Source organism: Heterocephalus glaber, unplaced genomic scaffold, assembly GCF_053883595.1.
Source record: "Heterocephalus glaber isolate CG9 unplaced genomic scaffold, H.glaber_assembly_v1.0 deba00001610, whole genome shotgun sequence".
In the NCBI taxonomy this organism is placed as follows: Eukaryota; Metazoa; Chordata; class Mammalia; order Rodentia; family Bathyergidae; genus Heterocephalus; species Heterocephalus glaber.
The window spans coordinates 21415010-21438386 of NW_028258381.1; the positions used below are offsets into that span (position 1 = coordinate 21415010).

General features: G+C 58.0%; 1 protein-coding gene across 2 annotated transcripts; it reads right to left on the minus strand.

Annotated features, from left to right (window-relative positions):
* Window positions 1-580: 580 nt before the first annotated feature.
* Limk1 (LIM domain kinase 1) lies at window positions 581-23212 on the minus strand. Of its 2 annotated transcripts, XM_004840040.4 has the most exons (16): window positions 23057-23212; window positions 21432-21528; window positions 14336-14474; window positions 14019-14128; window positions 12813-13019; window positions 8896-9001; window positions 8620-8783; window positions 7535-7718; window positions 6931-7017; window positions 6595-6726; window positions 5541-5600; window positions 5259-5324; window positions 3912-4053; window positions 2080-2135; window positions 1822-1979; window positions 581-1732 (listed from the first exon to the last, which is right to left on the minus strand). In XM_004840040.4, the coding sequence occupies exons 1-16, from the start codon at window positions 23109-23111 to the stop codon at window positions 1570-1572; spliced, it is 1926 nt and encodes a 641-aa protein (XP_004840097.2). In that variant the 5' UTR covers window positions 23112-23212; the 3' UTR covers window positions 581-1569. The 2 variants fall into 2 exon arrangements, with proteins under 2 accessions (XP_004840097.2, XP_004840098.4); XM_004840041.4 differs by lacking the exons at window positions 21432-21528; window positions 23057-23212 and adding an exon at window positions 16671-16843.
* Between the last annotated feature and the right edge of the window lie 165 nt (window positions 23213-23377).

The window sequence follows — 23377 nt, forward strand, 5'->3', positions numbered from 1 at the left end:
ACAGGATTTCATTCAGTTGCTAAATTTCCCAGACTGGGCTGGAACCTGTGATCCTCCTGACTCAGCCTTCCAGAGTGCTAGGATTATAGGTGTGTGCCACTACAACTGGCTTTGTTGCTGTCTTTTTGATGGACATCTTTAATTTCAGAAAGAATAATTATGAGAGAAATACCTTCCTGAGTATGCACCCACCCCTCTGTCCAGCTTTTAAAAAGTCTTTTTTTTTTTTTCTTGGTACTGGGGATTGAACTCAGAACCTTTCCACTGAGCTATATCCCTTTTATTTTTTGAGATACAGTCTGGCTAAAATCCTCCTGCCTCAGCCTCCTGAATGCTGGGATTATAGGCATGCATCACCATGCCTGTCTCCTTTTTACATTTTGAGATCGGGTCTAAATTGTTGTCCAGCTGGCACTGAACATGGGGTCCCCCTGCCTCAGCCTCCTGGATTGCTGGCATCACAGGGTGAACCACCCTGTCTGATCTACTTCCATTCTTGACCTCTCACCATGTTTCTAGCTCCTGTCATCTAGACCCTTTCCTTGGGGCCCTGGAGACAAAATGCAATGCAAGCCCTGCGTGGGGAGCACAGAATTTTATTGTTCAGTCTTGATCTGTTCTATAGCCACCCAGGTTCCGGTGGAGGTGACCACTAATTGCCTCCCTCCAGTGTGGTCCCCTGGGCCCATTCGGCTTGTTTTCCAGGTTCAAAGTGCACTGAGAAAGCTTCACAGTTTTAATACTTCCTAGATGCTCAACTGAGGCAAAGTGATAAGATGGCCCTCCCACCCCCTCCTGCCACAAAAATAAAACCCCAAGCCCCCAGCAGCAGCTGCTGCGGCCGTATGAAAAAATAATACAAACTCTTCTTAAAAAATAGATTACACAGAAAGAACCCAGAGGACAGAGGGTTGCGAGGACGGGAGGGCCTGGGGCACTGAGATGAATGCAGAGCCAGGCTGCTGGTGGACACCAGCCTCGTCTGCCCTGCCTGGGCCAGCTCCTCCATCAGCCAGGCTCCCCTGTGCCTGAAGGGACCCTCTTCACCTGAGGCCTGGTACCTGCTTCTCACTAAAGTGGCTTTGATAAAGAAACAAGAGAGACCCAGAGCAAGACACAAGCCTGCTGCACTGCCAGCTGGCATGCAGGGCCAGGCCTCAATCTGCTTTGAGGTTGGGTTGCATCAATCCTGCCCTGCCGCTACCTGGACACCCTGGCAGGCTGGGACTCTGGGGAAGGCTGCCCCTTCTGCACGTGCGCATGCCCACCCAGCACCCTCAGGGCCTTTCCAGAGGTGGCTTCCAGCCCGCACATGGAGCAGGTGTAGATAGGTGCAGGGCAAAGGGTGGTAGGGCAGTCTGTGGGACGGGCACAGCTCACCGGGCCCTGCAGCTCATGCAGGAGACAGAGGTAGGGCAGGGCGATGGGACAGAACGAGTGCAGCTCTGGGCCCAGGCAGAGGGTGAGGGCGTGGTTGGGGAGAAGGCGAGTCAGGGCCTGGCCACAGCCTGCAGGGGAGGCTGCCAAGGGCGCACCCTTGGGCTGGGGCCCAGCAGCGCTGGACCCGGCTCAGTCAGGGACCTCGGGGTGGGCCGGGAGTCCACTCTCACCCCGCCGGTAGGTCTCCCAGAAGACCCTGTCCAGCTGTTCCAGCTGTGGGCCTAGAGGCATGTGGCCGGCCAGGTGCATGCGCAGGGTCTCCAGCCACTGCTCCAGCTTCACGAAGGACGGCCTGGGGACAGGCGGGTGGCTGCTGGGGCTGGCTCTCCCTGGACAGCCCCCGCCCCCGGAGCCACCATGGCTGAGCCCCCGCCCCCTCACCTCTTCTCGGGGTCCAGGTCACAGCAGTCCACAGTGATGGGAAAGAAGCTCGGGGGGCAGTTGGGGGGACAGTAGCGGTCCAGGAAGCCACGCACGTTAAGGCCAAAGTCCATGGTGCGGGGCAGGTAGTCAGGGTCCGCATTCACCCGCCCAATGATCTGTCCAGCATGAGGCCCGACAGTTAATCTGGGGGTCCCACGGCCCTCAGTCTGGGACCGGAGGATGGGAGCAGTATCTCTGCTGCCCACCCCGACCTACCTCGCACAGGACGATGCCGAAGGAAAACACATCCACCTTCTCGTCATAGCTGTGGCCTGCATGAGAGACCACATGTCAGAGGGATGGGGCCAGGGTGGCACCAGGGTGCAGCAGCCAGCAGTCTCCAGGACCCTAGGCCGTAGGCTCTGCCACCTGCCAGCAGCTCTTCAGGGAGGACAAGAGCTCTCCGGGCAAGAATGCCAGGCCTTGCTTGGTCAGGACCGACCTCATGATCCTGGGCGGCCACTTGAGTCCCAAAAGACAGGGCCCACCAAACCCCAGGGGCCCGCGAGTGCGCTGCACCATGGAGAGGGTCTCGGGGCCAAGGTGCTGCTCAGGGGAGAGAGCCTGCCTAGCGAATGCACCACCAAAACGTCTTCGTAGACTTGCTGAAGTTAGGGGCCAGGCGGGAGATGAGCCTTGGTCACCTCGGTGGCCCTGCCGCCATCAAGAGTGTCCTTAAAGAGGGCCGGGGCAGAGGCTGGAGAGGAGCAGCCACAAGGCCAGAAATGCAAGAGCACTGGTGGTTGGAAGAGGTGTGGATAGGCGGAGCCCCACAGCCCAGGAGGGACGCTAGCCCTGCTGAATTTCACTCTTAGCCTCTCCCACTCAGGCTAAATTTCTTTTGTTGGAAGCGACCGAGTTTGTAACAATTTGTTAGAGCTGCCTCAAAACACTGGTCCAGAGTCTCCTGTAAAACAGGGTTATCATCTCCCCAGTGACATTAAAATCATTAGGTGCTTTTTTTCTTCAGGTACTGGGGCTTGAACCCAGGAGCTTTGCACTGAGCTATATTCTTACCCCTTATTTATTTATTTAATTTTGAGACAGGGTCTATGTAGTCCAGATTTGTCTTGAACTCACTTTATAACCCAGGCTGGCCTGGAACTCACAATCTCCTGCCTCAGCCTCTTGAGTGCTGGGGTTACAGGCATGTGCCACCATGTCTGGCTACTCTTGTTTTTTGAATGCCAATCTTATTAATCCTCATACCACCCTCAATGACAAGGGCTGTTCAGGCTATTTCACAGGGTGTGTTATCAGGGGGCGACATTAACTATGTCCACTGGTCTGCCTGGAATCTATGGCCATGCATCTCCTGCTTGCGGAGGGACCTTATATACCTGGTCAGGGTATATACTGGACAGACCACCAATGGCAGAGAAATGGAGGAGAAAGAGGACTTGTGGCCCCCAGCGATGTCCATGTCCTAATTCTGGGACCTGTGGATGTGGTATGTTACATGAGACTTTACAGGTGAGCTAAGGGTATGTGTGTGGCACGTGTGTGTGCACGTGCACTGGTGATGGAACTTGGGCCCTGTGCATGCCAGGCAAACGCTAACCCTGAGCTCCAGCCCAGCCCCAGGATTGGGGCCTGAGAAGGACAAGATGCTGGATTATCCAGGTGGCCCAATGTCAGCCAAGGGACATATTCAGAGGGAGGTGGGGCTCAATGCCAGAGGAGAAGACAGGAAGAGGCTGAGCTGCTGACCTTGGAGAGGGAGGCAGGGCTGGAGCCCAGGAACAAGGTGACCTGGAAGTTGGAAGGGGCCAGGTAGCGGATCCTGCTGCAGAGCAGGTGGAAGGCCCAGGCATGGGGACACTGAGTTTAGCCCAGTAAGACTGCGGCTGGGCCTGTGACCTCCAGCACAGTCTGATAACTGGTTACTGAAGGCACCAAGTGCATGGAAATGCCCTACAGCCGCGATGGGAAATGAACGCAGGACCCAAGAAGGAAGCTGCAGGGCCAGGGAGGCCAGGGAGGCCAAGGCGCTGGTGGCTGTGGCTCGGTCCCAACCCCAGGTCCTGGGCCCCTCCTGGCCCACGCACCGTTGATCATCTCAGGTGCCATCCAGTAGGGATTCCCCACCACTGTGTACCGCTTCTTGCGGCTCCGCAGGTCCTCGGGCTTCGTCTTTTCATCCACCATGAGTCGGGCCAGCCCGAAGTCGGCCACCACCACGTTCTTGTTCTGGGAGGTGAAGCAGGGTCACACTGAGATGGGGACCCGGCCCAGCTGCCCCTCGCTGGGTCCTGCATCCACCCACAGAGCGCCCAGAGAACACACTTGTGACACTGCAGTCCCACAGTCCCCAAACCCCTGCTGTCTGCACAGAGCACTGCCTGGAGCTCCTGAAAGGCTAGTGGGGCTCTACCCCTGAAAAATATGTCCTTTGCCTCACCAGTGCTCCCCCAAACCATCCCAGCATCCCAGCTCTTTCCCTAGGCACCATTAGGGCACAGGTACTACACTGTTTGGAAAACAAAACAAGAATTCTGACCAGGGACCCAGGCCCTAGGTGTGGCACGTCACAAGCTGCATTGGGGGTGTGTGTGTGTGTGTGTGTGTGTGTGTCTGTGTGTTTGTGCGTGCGCGCAGTACTGGGGTCTGAATCCAGGGCTTTCACACTGAGCAACATCCCCACCTTCTTATAAATCTCTCAATAACTCACTATGTTGCCCAGGCTGGGCTTGAACTTGTGATTCTCCTGCCTCAGCCTCCTAGAGTGCTGGGATTACAGGTGTGCACCCCTATGTCTGCCAGACTGTATCTTAAATGTTCCCAACAGCTCAGTGAGGTTAATGATCCAAACCCAGCAACCTCTCTTCCCCTCCAAAATCAGAAAACTCTGAGGACAGCAGGTGGGGAGGAGCTGAACACCAGTCCTGCCTACCTCTTCGGGGACTGGGTGACTGCTGCTGCTCTCAGGGCTTTGCTGCCTCAGGTGTAACAGCAGGTGGCAGACAGGTGGGGCAGGCACTTTTGACCCGGGATCCCTGAACCTGCCTGTTGCCCTAGGAGGTGCTTCTCAAAGGCCAGGGCCACGGTGACTGTCCAGTGTGGATCCCTGCTCTGTTCTCTTCAGAGGACCCTGGGGTCAAGGATCTGCACTTACACAACCCTCACAGGGTCTTCTGAGACAGGGGCTGCAGCCCCCACTATGGGAAATATAGCTCCAGGGAACCCAGGGAGGGCAGCCCCTGGAGTCTTAAGGGTCCTGCCACGGCAGCAGCTCTGGGTGTGCACAGACAGACTTGTGTGTGTGTGCGTGCGTGTGTGTGTGTGTGTGCGTGCACCGAGCTACCCCCCAGCCCAGGACAGGCGGGTCCTATGGTTTTGGGGCCTCCTGAGCTCCCGGCTCTTTGGCACCTCCCCCAAATTGGAGTGCAGCTCACCTCGCGGACCAGGCAGTTGTGGGAGTTGAGGTCTCGGTGGATGATGTTCATGGAGTGGAGGTAGGCCTGGGGGACACGGGGGTAACAGGCATCGTGAGCAGCTGTGCTGAGGGCCGCCCGCCCATCCCCAGGCCCCAGCTCACCCCTGCCCCAGTCTGGGCAGGGCTGGGTGGGGTGGTTCTTTCCACTCTCCATGCATCCCCCATCCCTGGTCAAAGGTTCCCCATCGGGCTCTTTCCTGAGTCCTTGGGGTACTGTAGCTTAGTGGCAGGGGCTGCTCACCATCCCCGATGCGATGTCCTTGGCAAAGCTCACCCTCTGGCTCCACGGGTACTGGCTGTCCTGGGGGGGGGCAGGATGAGCCATGGGGGCCACACAGGATGACAGGGACAGCTGCATAGCCACAGGGGGCAGGGGCCCTAGAGGTCTGATGCCGATGCCCCTCTGCACCCACAGCTGTCTGCTTCTCAGGGGTGTGGATGACCGACTCAGACACATCGCTTTCTAACACCTGATTTCAGATGAGGCTCTGCCCTTCTAGTTCCCAGTGTGCTTCCTCTGAACAGGAAAACCTATAGAGTTGTCCCTCGGTATCTGAGGGTTTATTTTACTGGCCAATGAACCCAGAGCCTTTGCAATGAGCTATATCCACAGCCTCTTTTTTATTTTTTTGAGACAGGGCCTCACTAAGTCACCAAGTTGCCCAGGCTGGCCTCAAACTTGTGATCCTCCTGCCTCAGCCTCCCAAGTAGCTGAGATTACAGGAATGGCCCCATGCCTGGCTAACCATTTCTGTTTATAAGTTGATTATCTCCGGTACCGTATTTTGTTATGGTTCTGGAAAGCTGGTAACGTGAGGGTCAAATCATTTGGGGACACTTCAGGTACCAGAATGCATTAAAGTGTGGTGTGGACCAGCAGTCACACCCACTGGGTGGGCAGGGCCACACTATGAGGAATATCAGCAAATCAGCCCGAGGAATGGAAGGTCAGAGGCTCGAGCAGGATGCAGGGGATGCGATCTCGTGGTCTCAGGGTGAAGCTGAAATGGGGCTAAACACAGGACTGGACTGCAGGGCTGCATCCAGCACACGGTGCCTGACAGCTTCCTCCCAGCACTTTATTTCTAAAGACAGACTTGTAATTGTACCCACATCCTTAAGGAAGTGCTCCATTGTGAAGACCCTATCCTAGAGTAAAAATGACCTCGTCCACCATGGATGGGGAGTGGAGGGGCCTCTCTCAGGGCTTTGCTGCAGCAGGGCCCGAGCCCCCTGGCGGCTCGTGCCGAACAGCCAGACCCAGCTGTGGGACCATGGCCTTGCCCTGCTCTCACCATGGCCTTGATGATGCTACGCAGTGTGCCGCCCTTGATGTACTCCGTGATGAAGTTGAGCCGCTTGTCCTTGTAGAGCACGCCGATGAACTTGAGCACGTTGGGGTGCTCCAGGCACCGCATGACCTTTACCTGCCGGGCACAGACAGGCTGGACCCGAACCCCTTGCTTCCTCCACCCGAGGCCGGAGGCCCTCTGGCCCAGCAGCGCCTACCCAGGTGGATTCTTCCTTCCCTCCATGCTGGCTCGAGTGTCACACACTTTCAGGGCCCCTGGCCACCCCCTCTGCACAGGGAAGGGCTGGGGACCCAAGGGACACCACAGTCCCCCAGTGACCTCCTTGAGGAATGTCCTCTGTGTCTCCTCGTCGAACCGGATCAGCTCCTTCATCACCATCACCTCACCTGTCTCCCGGTGTGTCACCTGCATGGGCGACACCAAGGCACGGGGACTCAGGACGGATGGAGGCCCTGCCGTCAGCTGCTCCGGGACTGCCAGGGAGGCAGAGCTGGCTTTGCACTCTGCAGACAGCCCAGGGGTTGCTGATGGGGACACTGAGGCTCTGAGGTGTCCTAATGGGACCGAGCAGCCAGCTGACTGGGGAGTGGGGCAGATCTGGCCCGCGTGAGGTCTGTGCTCTGCTGAACTGTCACCTGGACACTGAATGGCAGCTCACCCGGGAACTCCTCGAGGGGCAAGCGGACAGGGACGGGCCAGGTCTCATGTCCTGCTCGGGGAATGTGAAGGGTAAGAGGCTGTAGTGGGGGTGGCACCAGGCCCAGCACAGGGCCCCAGGGAGGGATCTGGGGTTGGTCTGGGCTCCTGTCCTCCATCCCCACCCTGCTGAGCCTCGATGAGAAGTTCGGGGTCTATGGCCGTGGGCCCCTCCCTGCCTCCAGCTCCAGAGCCTCCCCAGGCTGCCCTATCCCAGACCCTGTACCTTGATGGCCTGGCCAAAGCAGCCCTTGCCCAGCACCTCGCCATGGATGAGGTCTGAGGGTCTGAAGATGCGGTGCGGCCGGCAGACCACACGTAGGGACTCAGAGCGGCCCAGGTCCTTGTGCTGGGAGGCCGGTGAAGCCAGTGAACTGGCCCCTGGGGACGTGTCGATGCTGCAGCTCCTCCTGGGGAGGGACACAGTGCCCAGTGCCATGGGGCACCTGGCCAGGGCCCTGTGGCCAACCCCCTGGCCTATCGTGCCCCATCTGGACCAGCCTCGGGGCAGCCCCTGCGGATGGCATGGCTCAGTCCTCTTGGCCCCAGATCTCCCACTCCTGTTTGAGTCCCTGCTGTGTATGTGTCCTTGGCGGGGGCGTTTGTCCTTGGCCTCCTCTCTCTGGTGACCCGGGTCAGATGCTTTGTGTCCCGGGCTCTGGGGGATGGAGCACACCTGCCTGGGGTGCTGGTGACCCCACAGATGGGCAGGTTGAGGGGGAGCACATGCCTTTGACCACACAATCTCAAAGCACTGCTGACACCCCAGAAGGTGACCCCACGGAGTCCTGAGCAGGGCCCACAGGATGTGGGGTGAGGACCAGGCTGCCTCTGGGCTTCTTCCTGCACCTCCCATGGCACCTGCTGCCTGGACCACTGCAACAGCCCAGGGGCCACCTCTGGTCTTCAGCGTCCCTACCCCAAGCCCCTGCTGCATGGTGCACAGGTGTGGCCTTTATGAAACACATCATGATGCTGCAGTGTCCCTTCAGGGGGCCCTGCCCCAGCCAAGGCGAAGTCCAAAGACCCCTGCCACGTGACACTTGCGATTAGTCTCTGCCTGAGTCCCTTGCCCACCCCACCCGATGTCCTCATTTGAGCTCATTTTAGCTGGCTGCTCCCTGAAGCCTAGATCCTGGCCCACTCTGGGAACCCCTGCCCATGTCCTCCTCCTTGTCCTTCCTCTTCAGAGTCCCTGTTTCACACCAAATGCCAAGGAGCCCCCTCCCTGCTTCTTCCACCCTCACAAGCCAGTGGAGATTGGGGACCAGGCACCCGGCACAGGACCGACATGCTCAGAAGGGGACTCACAAGACAGGCCTCTGCCGCGAGCTGCTGGCCTCTCCGGTGGGCGTGCAGGCTGGAGAGCCCAGGGGACTGTGTGTAGGTAGAGGCCCCTGGCCCAGCGAGTCGTGGGGGTTGTGCTCGATTGTCAGCTGCAGCAGGCGGCTGGTTTCCTGGATCAGCAGGTCGATCTGGGGACACAGGTGCACAGGTGAGGTGGCTGTGAGGGCAGTGGAAGGGGACTCAGAGTAGGATACCACTTCTGCCACCCACATCCTGCGCTGTTCTTGGGCCTCTTCCTACCTCATCCAGCGGCACATTCCGGATAGGGGTGCCATTGATTTCCAGGATCCGGTCTCCCACATGGATGGAATTCTTCACATCGGGGCTCATGCAGCCCGGGTCCACTCTGGGGGTGGAGCAGTGGTCAGACTGGTTCCCACCCGCCCAGCCTCCAACAAGAAACCAAAGCACCAGATCAGGGGTGGGGGTGGGGACCATTCCATCCTGTGTACTTAGGAAGTGCAAATTCTGTAATCGACTACTGATGTCTGCCACAGGTATGGCTGTGGAGACAGGGGCACTGCAGGTATCTGCTGCCCCACACAGATGCTTACTTGGTCCCACTGCAGTGCCTCCTGCACTGGGGGACAGAAGTGTCCTCTGACTGCCTGGGATGCTTGGGCAGAAAAGTGTCCTAACAGGGGTCCTGAAGGGTCCAGATCCACCAGCCTACCCTCAACTCCACGGAAAGATGGAGCCGAAGCTCCTGGTCCTCCCGATTTGGCCTTTGGAGCTGGCAGTGCCCTGGAGATGGAGCAGGGAGAAGCAGGGAGGACAACCGTGATTTGTCATCCACGATCTCATGAATGAGGATTGGCCAATCTGCTCAATTTCTTGAGGCTTTTCATTCTTTGATGTGCTTTACCTGGTTTCCTGCTTTCATTTTGTTTCATAAAAGCTATTTAAGGAATGTGCTGTCTCTGTTATAGCTCCTTGGGCTGGGGAAGGGTAGGTGTAAAGCAGAGAGGAGAGCAATAGCTTTAAGAAAAGAGCTTTGAGCTGGGCGCAGTGGCACATGTCTGTAATCCCAGCACTCAGGACGCTGAGACAGGAGGATTGCATAAATTCAAGGTTAGCTTGGACTACATAGTGAGTTCAAGGGCATCCTGAACTACACAGCAAGACCCTGTCTCAAAAAAAAAAAAGAAAAAAGAAAAAAGAAAAGAGATTCACAAGTGGGGTATGGTGGCACAGGCATATAATCCCAATATTTAGGAGGCTGGGGCAGAAGGATTGCTTCGAGTTTAAGACCAGCCTGAGACTGTAGCTTAGTGCTACCTGAGTTCAATTTCTGCTACTGCCAAAAAAAAAGTATATTCTCACAGGGGAAGAAGCCCTTCTGTACAGCAGAAAGCACACTAATAAATGCAGATGATCACAGCTAGGAAATCATCATTTTGCGGTTGACATAGTCAGAATCGCCACAAGGAAGACTCAGGAATAGACACTGAAACCGCGTGGTGAGAAATGGTGGGAACCAAGACATTAATCTCACAAATGGCTTACTGACTGCATGGGGAAAATGAACCAAGAAAGTACAGAAAATAAGCCAAGCAGTTAGGTAACACCCTCCGTGCAGGGCACAGTGATATCACGTGTCCGGGGGATGAGTCCAGAAGGACGGCGGGCATCACACAGGAAGGACCAAGTTGGAAATTCAGAAACCAAATCTAATGAGGTGGAAACACCAGGCAAACTCAAGCTGAGGGCCATTCTACTTAAGGACTGAGGCATGTGCTTCAAGAAGCCTAGGTCTCGATGGGTATGGTGGTGTACATCTGTAATCCCAGGACTCTGAGAGGTTGAGGCAGGCTGAAGCAGGAGGATTGCAAATTTGAGCCCAGCCTGCGCAACTTAGTGAGACCCTATCTCAAAATACAAAATAGAAAGAGCTGGGGATGTGGCTCAGTGTGGAGAGCTGGGGTTCAACTTCCTTAGACTCTTCACGTCTGCTCCCTCAGTCTTCTGCTTTGGCAACAGGGGCCTGGGGCCCAAATATATAAAACCTGCCTTAAAAATGTGGCTATGAGCAGAGTGAAAAGCAGTCAGCTAAAGCTACTGTGCTACAGTCACCTCAGTCAGGCCAGGCGGGTCACAGGCTTCCAGCCAGCAGAGCAGTTCCTGAGAAGGGCAGGGCTCTTTGTAGCCAGGCTGGGAAACCAGCTGTTGGTTGGGAAGGCATTCTCACCATTAAGGCACACAGGGAGGGGGCGGCACTGACATCACCAACTCTCTTCATTTCTTTTCCTTTTTTTAATTGGACCCAGGACCTTTGCACTGAGCTACATCCCCAGCCCTTTTAAAAATTTAATTTGGAGATAGAATTTTGCTAAGTCACTAAGTAGTCCAGGATGGGCTTCAGCTTACAGTCTTCCTGCCTCAGCCTCCCAGAGTGCTGGGATTATAGGCTATCATGCCTGGCAACTCTATTCATTTCTTCGGAGATTAGCTGGGGCCTTTGTCTGGGCTGGGTGGGCTCCAGTAAGAGCCATACTAAGACCCGTCCTCTGCTCAGACCTCTACTGAGGCAGCTGCCCAGCAGATGTTCGAGGAGAGGGAGGGACGAAGTCAGTCCTTGCCCAGGGGTAGTACCTGGTGCTGGGAAGCTGAGTGACGCTGAACCAAATGGAGGATGGCACCTGGTCCCCATGCCCAGAGGTGGACACATTTCAAACCTCTTCTCCAGGTGCCAGTGGAAGGCCCCATGGTGACCAACTCCCTCACTGTGCAGATGGAGCCTGCTATGGCGTGGCTGTGCTTTGAGTGTGTCCCCCTACGTTTCCCACCAGAAGCTTGGGCCTCCAAGTCACAATACTGAGAGAGAGTGGATCTCTAAGAGGCGGAGCCCAGGGGCACCAACCTCGGAAGGGATTAATGCAGTTCTCAAAGGACTGGGTTAGTTCTCACCAGAGTGGATCGTTATACAGCAAGGGGACCCTGTGTGCTGGGCCTGTTCTGCATGTGGCTGTTTCCCTTTCTGCTTTCCTGCTGTGGGGTCATGCTGTCACAGAGGCCCTCGCCCGTGAGGGTGCCATGCTGTTTGGATTTTCCAACCACCAGAACTGTGAGATAAATAACCCCTTTTCTTAATAAAGGTCCCTGTCCCAGGTATTTTGTTATAGCCACAAAACAGACTAAGTGGAAGCTATAGAGTGTGTTAGTATCTGGGTCAGCTCTCTCCTCTATTTCTTCTGCTATTTTTTTCAGGACTTCGTGCTTGCAAGGCAGGTGCAGCGCCACTGAGCTAAATCCCCGGGCCTCCTCTATTTCATCTTCCATCTTGGACCTTTTCTATACTGTTTTTAGGGCCCGCCTGCTTGGAGCACATCTTGCTTGTGAGCCTTAACACACTCTTCTAGTTTGTGTGTGATGACCCTCCTCTTCCGCCCGTGCTCAGATTGGACAGTTTACTTTGTGGTTTAGGAATGGAGGAGCATTTATGATAGATGTGATTTATTCCTGTCACACCCAGAGCCTTTCCGGGATCCTAGCGTTATGGGGGAGGAAAGTCTCTTACTAGACCGGCTTCCTTGGTCCCTTGAAAACTGAAGCCTCAGTTTGCCCAGTCCAGCTTTGCTGCTGAGGCAGCCTGTTCTGCAGGCAGCCCTGGGCCACGTCCCTCAGTCCCTGCTGACCTGGTCACCCCTCCTTTCTGCTGGATCATGCATGGGCTTCGGAATTGTTTTTCCATTTTATTGGGTGTGATGGTTAATCTCGACTGCTAACTTAATCGGTGTGAGATATGCCTCCGAGATTAGTAACGAACATCTGTGGTTGCCACTGGGTATGTCAAGGGGTTGTGACCTCGGGGACAGTATCTGAAACCTGCTGCTTCCTCTCTGGCTCTTCCCCAGCTCCCTGCTTCCTGGCTGCCATGAGCTGGCATCTTTCCTTTGATACTTCTGTGGTATTTCTGCCTTGGAGTTAGCTGACCGTGGACTGAAACCCTGACCCAAAAATGCCTCTCCCCTCCTTTAAGTTGTGAGTGTGAGACACCTTGTTCCAACACATCTGGCACAACACAGTGGTTTTCAGAGGACTGACTACGTAAGTACCCGCTAGACCATGTGGTGGAGCTGGGTCCCCACGTGGCCAAACACACTCCCTCCCCTGGAGTCCCCAGTCTGCCACCCGCCACGCTGATGCTGGTCACTCACCCCTGGACACGGACAGTGTGCGAGTGCTCCGTGCCGCAGCCCGGTGGGCCGTGCGGGGGGTCGATGGAGACTGAGAGGCCGCGTTTGCCATGAGCAGAGGCCGGGATGGACACTAGGGTGACCGTGTGGGGCAGGTGGGAGCCAGGAGAGTCGGGCAGGATCTGCTCGATGACGGGGGTCACCACGGTCTGGTAGTAGCAATGGCCGCTGCAACACGGCGAGAAGAGTGTGAGGTGTGTTGTTGGCACTGCCACCCCTGCAGCCCCCATCCCGAGCTGGCACTGGGAGTGAGCGTGCCCAGCGCCCCTGCTCCGTGGGGCTCACTCTGGGCTGCCCATTCCCTGTGATGTACACACGGCCCGAGGCCTACAGACACACACAGCTCGAGAGGAAGTCACTGAAAGCCTGTCTGGGATCAGTGGTGTTGTCCTCTAATCCAGGTTTACTGCTATTGTACAAGGGAGATTTCATCTGTTCTTTGTCCACGGTTCCTGGGGGACTCTAAGTCCTTGGAACAGGAACATCTGGGTTATTTACGAGCCCCTCAGCCTGCATAAGTCGTGCTAACGAGATGACTCAGGGGTGCTGGTCATGGCGAGGACCAGTGGTGATGAAGGCTGGGGCCTGGGCTGGCCCAGCTTCCAAGGTGGGGGCAGGAAATGGAGCTTTATCATCAACTGCAATTGCACAGGGAGAGCCCAGTGAAGCCCTGGACGCAGACCCGGCGGAGGGAGGTGCCCTGGCTGGTGCCGCAGTGAGGTTCGGGGTGAGGGGTGTCTCCATCTGGCAGTCTTGAGTGGTGCCCTTTATAATGAAACTGATCCTGGGCATGAGGCTTCCTGGAGTTCTGTGAGTCATGTAGCAAATGATCCAACCTGACAGGGTCGTGAGGTCCCAGCTGGTCAGACATTCGGGTGGCCTTGGGACGGTTGGTACGCAGCTGGCATCTGAGCTGATGGCAGCCTCTTGGGGACCACGTCCTCAGCTTGTGGGGTCTGTGCCAGCTCCAGGGGGCTGGTGCCAGGGCTGCACTGCAGCAGTGCATGAGGGAGCCAGCATCTGGGGTGTTATCTGACCTGCGCCTGGGGCTCATGACACCACAGAAGGAAGGGGTACAGGTGGGTGCCATCCATCTGGCCCTCTGACTGCACCCAGGGAAATGCAGGGCCCGGTAGGCTGGGCTGGGCTAGGTACCCTGGCACTTACCAGTACAGCTTGGAGTGCTCCACCAGGGTATAGGTGTCCCCGTCCCCAATGAAGGTCCCACACATGAGGCAGATGAAGCACTCGGGGTGGTACTTCAGCTCCCCGGCCACCTGGCGGAAAGGTTGGGGACAAGATGGCTCAGGGACTGGTGGGGCCAGCTGCAGAGCTCCTGGGCACAGCTGGCTGCACAGACAGGGGCTGCGGGGACTGTGCAGTCCAGGGTCACAGGAGAGGGAGAATGCGCACACGCACACACACTCACACACATGCTTAGGTACACACACAGCCAGGTGTGGTGCTGAAGTCAGGGTGCTTACCATGACCAGGCCCTTGGTGATGTGCTCCGTGCAGCCGTGGCAGGACTCGCCGCAGTGGGCCCAGTAGTCCTTCTTGCAGAAGAGCTGCCCATCTTTCTCGTAGTACTGATGTGACAGGGAAGCACCACACTCACAGCACCTTTGGGAGAGAGGGCAGCTGAGGACACACCCCACCCGCCTCCGCCTTGCTTTCCTGAGCGTTAAAATTAGAATTCTGCTCCAGCAGAAGCAGGGTGTGCTGGGGTACAGGCCGGGGCAAGCGGGGCCAGGATGGATTCAGTCCCACTTTGATGCCCCAGGAATACACCTTGTGCAGTGCACAGCCTATATAACCTCTCACAGCAGCTGTACATACAGAGGGCTTGCTCTGAAGGGTAAGGGCTGCTTCTCATCAGGGCCCTGTTCCTTGTTATGCCAGAAGAGTCCGGGGGGCAGGTTACCTGCTCTTGGTCGCCAGGCAGGTGGAGGAGGAATGGGACCTGGGAGGGGCCACTCCAAGGGGCAGTGAGTGTCCTCCACCTCCCCCTGCCCCACGGTACACCCACAGCTGTGTGAGATGCGGGTGCTGGAGGCTTAACTTGCTTATCTCACAGGCAAAGGAGGGGATTCCATTTCTCTAGGATACAAGGCAGGGATTGCTCAGCACAGACTGGCAACCTAGAGGCAGGACCAGCCAGGGCCTGAGGATCTCCTGGTGCCCTGGAGCCCTACAGATGATGCTGGCCAGAGAGGGGTGCTCAGGGGACAGGCCAGCACCGCCCCAAGCGAGGGTCTTCCCCGCCTTGCCTCAAAAACGCAGCCCTGTGGGATGGAGGACAGACAGCCCCACCAGGAGCAGGCGCAGCACAGCTGGGCAGACAGCAGGGACTGAAGGGCAGCTGGGAGAAACCAGGAGCCAGACCCTCCAGCCTGGCTTCTTCCCCAGCTCAGAGGGGTGGGGACCGAGTTTCAGGGAGAGGAGGCAGCAGGGCCCTGCTCTCCTCCGTGTTCTGAATGTGGCTAATGTACTGGGCCCAGTGGGGGTGGGGGCCCAGCCAAACAGCTGGGGGGGTGGTCCTGTCCCTTTAAGAGGATCCCACTGCTTCCCCTTTGTGTGGGAGTCTGCTGGGAGGGGCTGGACAGGGGAGGCACAAAATGTCAGGGTTCAGAAGCACGTGGGTGGGGGTGGGCCCGTGAGCTCACCCTAGGGGACCTAGGGTTAGGAGGAGGCTGCAGCCGCCGCTGGCAGTGGGGAAAGGCCGTGATGTGACGTCATGGCCAAAGCCCCATACTCCCGGGAACTGCACCGGGCAGGCGCCGCCCCCGCCTCCTGGGGCGATGGGAGGAGCCTCCGAGGGGCGGTCCCCAGTGAGCCTCCCCAGGCTCTAACCAGACCAGAAAATTTGAGTTTGGACCCCGCTACCTTCGCAGAGACGACCTTGCTCCTGCCCCGTGGTCAACAGTGACTGATCTGATGGTCCACCGACCATATACGACTTCTTTACTGGTCACAGGGGCATCCTGCCCTGCTTCAGGTCACGGCCGCCTGCCTCTCCTCTGGGGTCTGCGGGGTTTGGCAGGGCGGGCCTTGGAGCAGCTGCAGTCCCCCCACTCCCTCGGGGAGAGAATGCTCCCCGCCCTCTCCACTCATCAGTCACCTCGGCCGGTTCCCAGCCGCAGCCTCAGGGACCTGGCTTGTCACGCAGCTCCCCTGCCCGGACACAGCTTCCTTGAAGCCCCTAGGGGCCGGCATTTCCGGGCACTGCGGCCTTCGTCTGCCCCCCCACACCCTGCACCCTTCTCTGCCTCCGTCTGCACCGAAGTGGCCCGGTGGCTGGCACTGGGGGCTCAGCACCCCTTAGCAGGTAGAAGATACACAGGGGCCCCAACCCTATCTTGTCCTGACCCCATCTGTCTAGCCAGGAGCTGGAGAAGGCAGGAGCCAGGGAGGTCCCCCACAAACGCTGTACAGAAGGCACACAGGGGACTGAGCTGGCTCAGGGCCAGGGGGAGCGGAACTCATACCCTAGCCGGCTTTGGGAACCCTCCAGACGGTGGGGTGGACAAAGCCTGGCTGGGGCAAGAGAATGCTCTGCAGCAGAGGTGATGACAGTTGGGAGGTCCATTCCTCCCCGGGTGCCCCTTCCCAAAGAAGAAAAAGGAGCTGGAGGGCCAGCTGCTTGTGCGGAGACCGCCGCAGAGAGGCCAGAGCTGTTTAGTGGCCTGCACCCTGACAGCCAGCTGACAGGGACCTGGAAGTTTCAGTTCTGCCCCAGGTAGGTCTGCTCCAAAGATCCCTCCAGCCCCAGTGCCCCCACCAGTGGCTAGCCACGCAGGGAGGGGGCTTTGCACTTACTTAGCCCCTCGGAGGAAGCGGTTTCTTCTCAGGGGTGCAGCCAGCAGCATCCTTTGCAGCAATGGCAAGAAGTATTTGGAGGCTGTGGGGGCACAGGGGTGGCCTGACCAGAGCTTCCCCATCCCACCAGTAGGCTCAGGATTGGCGGCTGCAGGGGGTGGGGCCAGTGAGGAAAGGAAGCCACACGGAACAGAGGGTACAGCGGTGTGGGTGTGAAGGGCCTTGGTCTGAGCCTGCAACAGGAAGCAACTAAGCGCCTTCTGCCTGGGCTTTTATGTAGGTGGACAGGGAAGGACACTGACTCTGACTCCAGGCAGGGAGATGGAGGAGGAGGGATCTAGGCTCTGACCCCAGGCAGGGAGATAGAGGAGGAGAGATGTAATTGCTGACTACAGGCAGGGGGAGGGTATCTAGGCTTTGACACTTGTCAGGGAGGTGGGAAAGGGGCGATCTAAGCTCTGACCCCACCACTTGACCCTCAATTCTGCTCATCAGGAGAAAGGTGCCCTGTGTGTGCCTCAGCCTCTGCCTGGACAAGGGCAGAGAGAGCTTGGGCCTCTCTGGGGACAGAGACAAACTCAACACAGCTGCCTCTTCCGGGGCTGACCCCAAGGGTGCAGAGGTCGACTTCCCATGGATAGTCTGTCCTCTTCGCATGAAAGGTCCCCTGAAGAGGTGAGCTGTACCCAGCCTGGGCTCAACTGCCAGGCAGCCTCGCCCTCCCACCTGCTGGGCCTCTGGGGAGATTACTGGGAAGGGCCTCACACTCAGAGGCAGCAGCTGGGCCAAGGGAAGCCTGGACCACAGGGCTGGCCATCATCTGCTGGGAGGCGGGGCCCCAGGACAAAGGGGTGGGCCTGGGGTGACAACCGAACCTCAGCACGAGTGTCTGAGACAGCAGAGGGTCCACAGCAACCCCATCACGTCCACAGAGGGGTGCAGCACTGTTGTCCAGACATCCCCTGCCTCCTGGCTGCATCCCAACAGTCCCCAGGCACCAGTTACAGCCTGGGACTTCCTCAAGGACAGGGGCCAGGGACTGCAGTAGCACTCTGCCGAGGGCTCAGGCCACAGTACTCAAAGAGGACGTGCAGCCATGGGCTCCTTCCCCGGGTTTCCCCAGCAAACACCCCACGGTCAGCTGAGTCCCCTCCAACCTGCTGGGGGCTTTGCAGATTCAGGATGGGCCACCTTGGGGCCTTTGGACGCATTCTTCCCTTTTGCCCTTAGATTCCGAACGAAACCTCCTCGGAGCACTGTCTCCGCAGCACCTGGTCTGTCTGTCTCTGCTTGGCTCCCCCACTAGAAGGCAGGGACCCCGAGTCTTGAAGGTGACAGGACAGAGCTGTGGACTTTGCAGCCAGGCTCGCAGGAACACTGAGCGGATGGTGACAGCTCACCTCTGTACCTGCTTCCTTGGCTGTCAGGGCGTTTCAAGAAACAGGACCCACTTCACAGATTGCCCTAGGGAGGTCCCTAATTACCAGGGGAAGGGCCAGCGATCACAGGGCCACCTCCCCTCCCTAGGGACAGAGGAGCCAGCTGGAGGCTGCAGGCCCCGCACAGCTTGTCACATCCCTCCTGCCAGAGCAGCTTCAGGAGGGTCAGGGACAAAGGGAACAAAGGTTTCAATGTCATCAGCAGAATCATGGCTCTGAGATGTGTCCAGAGGGGAACCAAGCAGGATACAGAGCCTCAGGCGTCCTGCCGAGAGCCAGTCTGGCTGTCTGTCAGCCATGTGTGCCCAGCAATCAGTGACCCGCCTCTGAGCTGCTTTCCTAAATGTCACGGGTGAGGACACTGTTAGGTCACCCAGCCTTGGGGGCTGTTGAGGAGCCACGTACCATCAGGCCAGGAACATGTGTGGAAGCCACCACTCAGAAACTGTCCCTGCCTGTGGGCCCTGCCTTGCTGTGTACAGTCAATGTTTAAATTTAAAACATTTATTACAGTAAAAGACACATTGCTAGGCCGGGGATTTAGCTCGGTGGCAGAGTTTCTCACCAGGGACAGCCTGAACCTGGCTTCCCTGATGGTCCCAGCTGGGCCCACTCCTCCCCCAGTGATGCAACGCAGGCCGCTCCAAAGCCAGGTGCCCTGCAACCTCTGCTCCCCTCCATCAGCTTCGGGATGGCACCAAAGGCTCCTTCTTCCCTCCCCACCCCAGGCTCAGGAGCCTCCAAACTTCTCCCCTTGCTTCCTCTCAGCCCCATGGCAAATCCCTCTGCGTTGCAGCATGGGCTCTGAGGGAGCTCTTCTTCTGGATCCTGCTTCCACCTGGACTCAGACCTGTGCAGTCAGGGCCAGGCAGGGGACAGCAAGGCGGCCCCAACTCCATCAGGGTCAGCACACCACCCTCTCCCCAGGGCATGGGTTAGAAAGCCAGACCTGCACTCATCAGCCCGGCCCCCAAAACAAAGCCCCTCCTGCCTCAGCCTTGCGGTGATGAGACTGAGCAGGATCCAGCTCTGCCCCAAGCACAGCCTGCAGCCAGGCCTCTGCTTTTGCAAACCCGCCAGCTGTTACCTGAAAACTGAGCAAACATGGTACCTCACGTGGGTACAGCAGGAGCTTAGCTAGTTAACATTAAGGGAGAGCTAAGGACAGGGGCAAAGATGGAAACACAGGCTGAGCATCCCTGATCTGAAATGCCCCGGACCAGAGATGTTCAAACTTGCTGAACTGTGGAATACCTGTGTACACACAGTGAGATCTCTTGGAGAGGGGCCCCAAGTCCGACCAGGAAATTGACTTAGGATTTTCCTATGCACCTAAGACATGAAGATGATTTCATGCAGCATTTTTGGTGTGTCTGGGTCTGGCTGTGACTGGTCACACGAGGCCAGGTGTGGACTGGCCACACAATGGCACCATGTTGGGGATCCAGGTTCATTTTGGAGCATTCTGGATGCTGAACAGTGTCCTCTCCCTGTCTGAAGTCATCTGCACCCCCAGTCCCTCTGGAGATCAGACTCCCACACCATCTCAAGTCCCTTCTCTGCCGAGGGGCCACCATCTGCTTGCTGAGACAGCAACCGTCATCAGCCCGTCTGCTCTTGGCCCAACCTGGCTGTCTTCTCACTCCTGAAGGCCAGCAGGAGGTCTCTGCCTTGGATTCGGTGCCTTCCCAGACTCATCTCCGCTCTGGCTCCTCACTGCATCCCTCGACTCCTGCTATTCCTGCTAGATGCGCTGTTCCTGTGCTCTCAACAGCCCAGCCTGCCCTGGGATCCTCCTTCTGGATCACTGATTCCACGTCCCAGGGCATGTCGCCTGGCCTGCTTCTGGCCACCGGCCCGAGTGGATGCTAAGTCCCCTGACTTCACTGGTGGTCTGACTTCAGGCAAGAGGAGTGGCATCCGTGTCCCAACTTCCTTCTGGCACAACAGAAGCAACACAGTATCTACCTGTACAAACGCTAAGAGCGGGCCTTGGCCTCTGCTCAATGCTAGATGTTAGACTGATTCTTTTTTGGGTGGTGCTGAGGATGGAACTCAAGACCTCAGACATGCTAGGTAAGTGCTCTACCACCCAGCTCCAGGTCCAGCTTGACTTACTCTTTTTTGTTTTGTTTTGTTTGAGACAGGGACTTGTTATATAGCCCAGGCTGGCCTTGAACTCACAGCGATCCTCCTGCCTCAGCTTCCGGAGTGCTGGGATCGCAGGTGTGCACCACCACACCCACCCTGACTTACTCTTAAAATACAAAACAATACAAATCAAAGCTCCATCACCAGCAAAATAAACTCCTGATGGGGATGCCAAGCCCTTTTGGGCCTCCCAGCTTCCCTGAACTCTGAATTCACTGAAGCAGTAGGCCCTGCACCTGGAATTACCTTCCCACCATACCTTGGCCAGGAATCGCATCCTTCCACACCCTGCCCTGGCCTCACGGATGAGTCTCCAGTGGTCTCCTGCACCGGGCTTCTCAGGATGGTCCTACTGAGTCCCCTCTGAGTCACTGTGTGGGCTACTTTGTTCCTGGCCACCGCCCTGCCCGCAGTGTCCCTGTCTGTGTCCAGAGGCCAGGCCTGCACACACTAGCTGGGCCCTGGGGACAGGAGCTCAGCTGCCCTCAAGGGCCGGTTTGTCTTCCCACCCCTGGGGCAGGAGTCCCTGAGGCAGGGCATGGTGCCAGCATGCTTTGCTAATATAGTCAGTGCCTGTACCCCTGGGTTCTGCACCCATGGATTCAGCCAGTGTCAGATCAAAAAATTGAGCAAGAAAAACTGCCTCTGTATTGATGAGGTACAGATTTCTTCTTGTCACTGTTCCCTAAAAGATTCGGTACAACTATATACAAGGTACTACATTGCAGTAAATACTGTAAGTAATCTAGAGGTGATTAAAGTATCCTGGAGAAGCCAAGGTTTGGTGGTGCGCACCTATAGTCCCAGCTACTCGGGAAGCTGAGGCAGGAGGATTGCTTGAGCCCAGGAGTAGGAAGCCAGCCTGGGCGACAGACCAAGAACCAGTCTCAAAGCAATGGATATGTATTATGGAATGTGCAGACGTTCTATGCAAGCAGTACACCATTTCCTTTTATCTAAAGGACTTATATCTGTGGAGTCCTGCAGCCAATGCCTTGTGACTGGCAGGGGACAACCGTAAGACTGGAACGCAGGTCTCTACCTCAGAGGCATAAGAGGACCAAACAGGAAGGCGTCAGAATGCCTCATTTTACAGAAGGGAAACTGTGGTCATGAGGAAGGGCAGCACCAGGAGGACTAGCAGGCCTCTGGCAGCCCCAGCCGGCCCTACCTGAAGCAGTCTGCGTGCCAATCAGCGTTCTGGGCCTGGAGGTACTGGCCGTCATAGATCCTCTGGCCGCATCGCGCACATATGGGCAACTCACTTCCTGCAGGGGTGGAAGGGAGTCAGGAGCATTTTTAGGAGGTGTAGTTTGGTACAGGCCCAGCCTGCCCTGCCCACCCTACATGGACCGAGTGCCCACATGCCAGCACCCCAGCAGAGCGGTCACTATGCCAAGAGAAAGGATGTTGCTGTGGGTCTTGCTGAGACACTGGCTAAATTATCCAGCCTCTCTGGGCCTCAGTATCCCTAGCTGTAAGCTGAGAAGGAGGATCAGATGTACACCCTCCAGCAATACCATTCAACTCTGGGTCTGGCAAGGTAAATGGGGAGAAAGAAAGCAGGGGATTCAGAAACAAAGTGGCAGGCAATAATCTTGTCACAGCCCCCTTTCCTCCTAGGAAGTACTGAAAAGGGGCTTCAAGGGACAGGGACTGGCCAGCGCTGGGATGGTACATCCCGGGCTGGGAGGGGGCAGAGGTGCCTGGTCCACCTGGGTATGCCCTGGTCCAACAGGCTGGGGCTCCAGGGCCAGGCACTCCGATACCTCCTGAAGCCAGCCACTGCCAGGCTGCTTAGTCATCCCTGGGGCCTGGCACCCTTGGAGCTGGTGGGCCCTGTCAGATGCCCCCGGGCTGCCCTTCTCCACCGCATAGATGGGGAGACTGAACCCGAGTGGGCAAGGCTTGCCCTGTCACACAGCCAGGACCAGAGCCACCGCCTGCCTCTCTCTGAGTACCCAGGGACCTAAAGTAAGGGCAACAGTGAGGTGGGCCCGTGCCCCAGGACGTCACATGGGCCGGGAGGGTGGCTGTGGGAAGGCCCAGGGGTGAAGGTTGGCTGTCAGGACCAGGTAGATGGGCCTATGTGAAGACTGGGGAAGGGAAGCTGGGGAAGGAGACCCCAGACCCTGCTCTGGGTTGGGGGATCTTCGGGGGTCTCTTAAGCCCTTCACTTGGGCCCAGCGAAGAGGAGGGGGCTAAAGAGAAGCCTGGACTGGAGTCATCCTCCCAGCCATGATTGATGGTAGGTGCAGCTTTGGTGCAGGGAGAGGGGGAGGGGATGGGGTCCTACAGTGCACTGCCACGGCACTCCTCTCTGCCCACCCAACCTGCAGTGCCTGGGGGCCAACAGCCCGGTCTCCTACTGTACAGACGGGGAAACTGAGGCCCAGGGTACGAGCGCCTGGCTCAAGGTCATACAGTCGGGCAGCCGGAGCGACTCGGACCCAAGGCTGCGGGTTCCCCAGCCCCTCTGTGCTGTCCAGGGCACGTTAGATACGAGATGCGGGTGGCCCCAGGGCGAGGCCCGGGTGGACCCCACACGCGGACAGGGAAGTGTCGGGGAGTCCCGGGGAGGGCGGGGGACAGCGGGGGGGGGGGAGGAGGGGGAGGGGGAGGAGGGGGAGGAGGAGGAGGAGGAGGAGGCGGCGGTGGGGGGATGGCGGGCGGAGAAGGTGGAGGGGAGGGGCCTGCGCATCCCAGGGGCAGGGGCGAGGCCTCGCGGGGACCCAGCGCACCGCAGCTCCCGGCCCCCGCCCGCTGTCCTGGCCCCCGCGCCCCTGCGCCCCGCACCTTCCTCTCCCATGCGTTCTTCCCTCCAGGTGCAACAAAGTAGCGTCAACCTCATGCACTCGGCGGGGGGCGGGGCCGGCGGGCGGCGTGGGGGCGGCCGGGCCCGCAAGCTCGCCCACCTCCGGCCCGGGGAGGCGGAGGCGGGAGCGCGGGCCGGCCCGGGCCGGCCACGGTCGCCTCACAGACACGGGCTGGGACCCCGGCTCGGAACCGCGGCGGCTCGGGGAGCGCACGGAGGGGCGGACCGAGGCGGAGCCTGCGAGCTGCGGCAGGGGCGGGGCGGGCGCGGCGCGGCGGCCCCATCTGCCCTGCGTGGCCCCG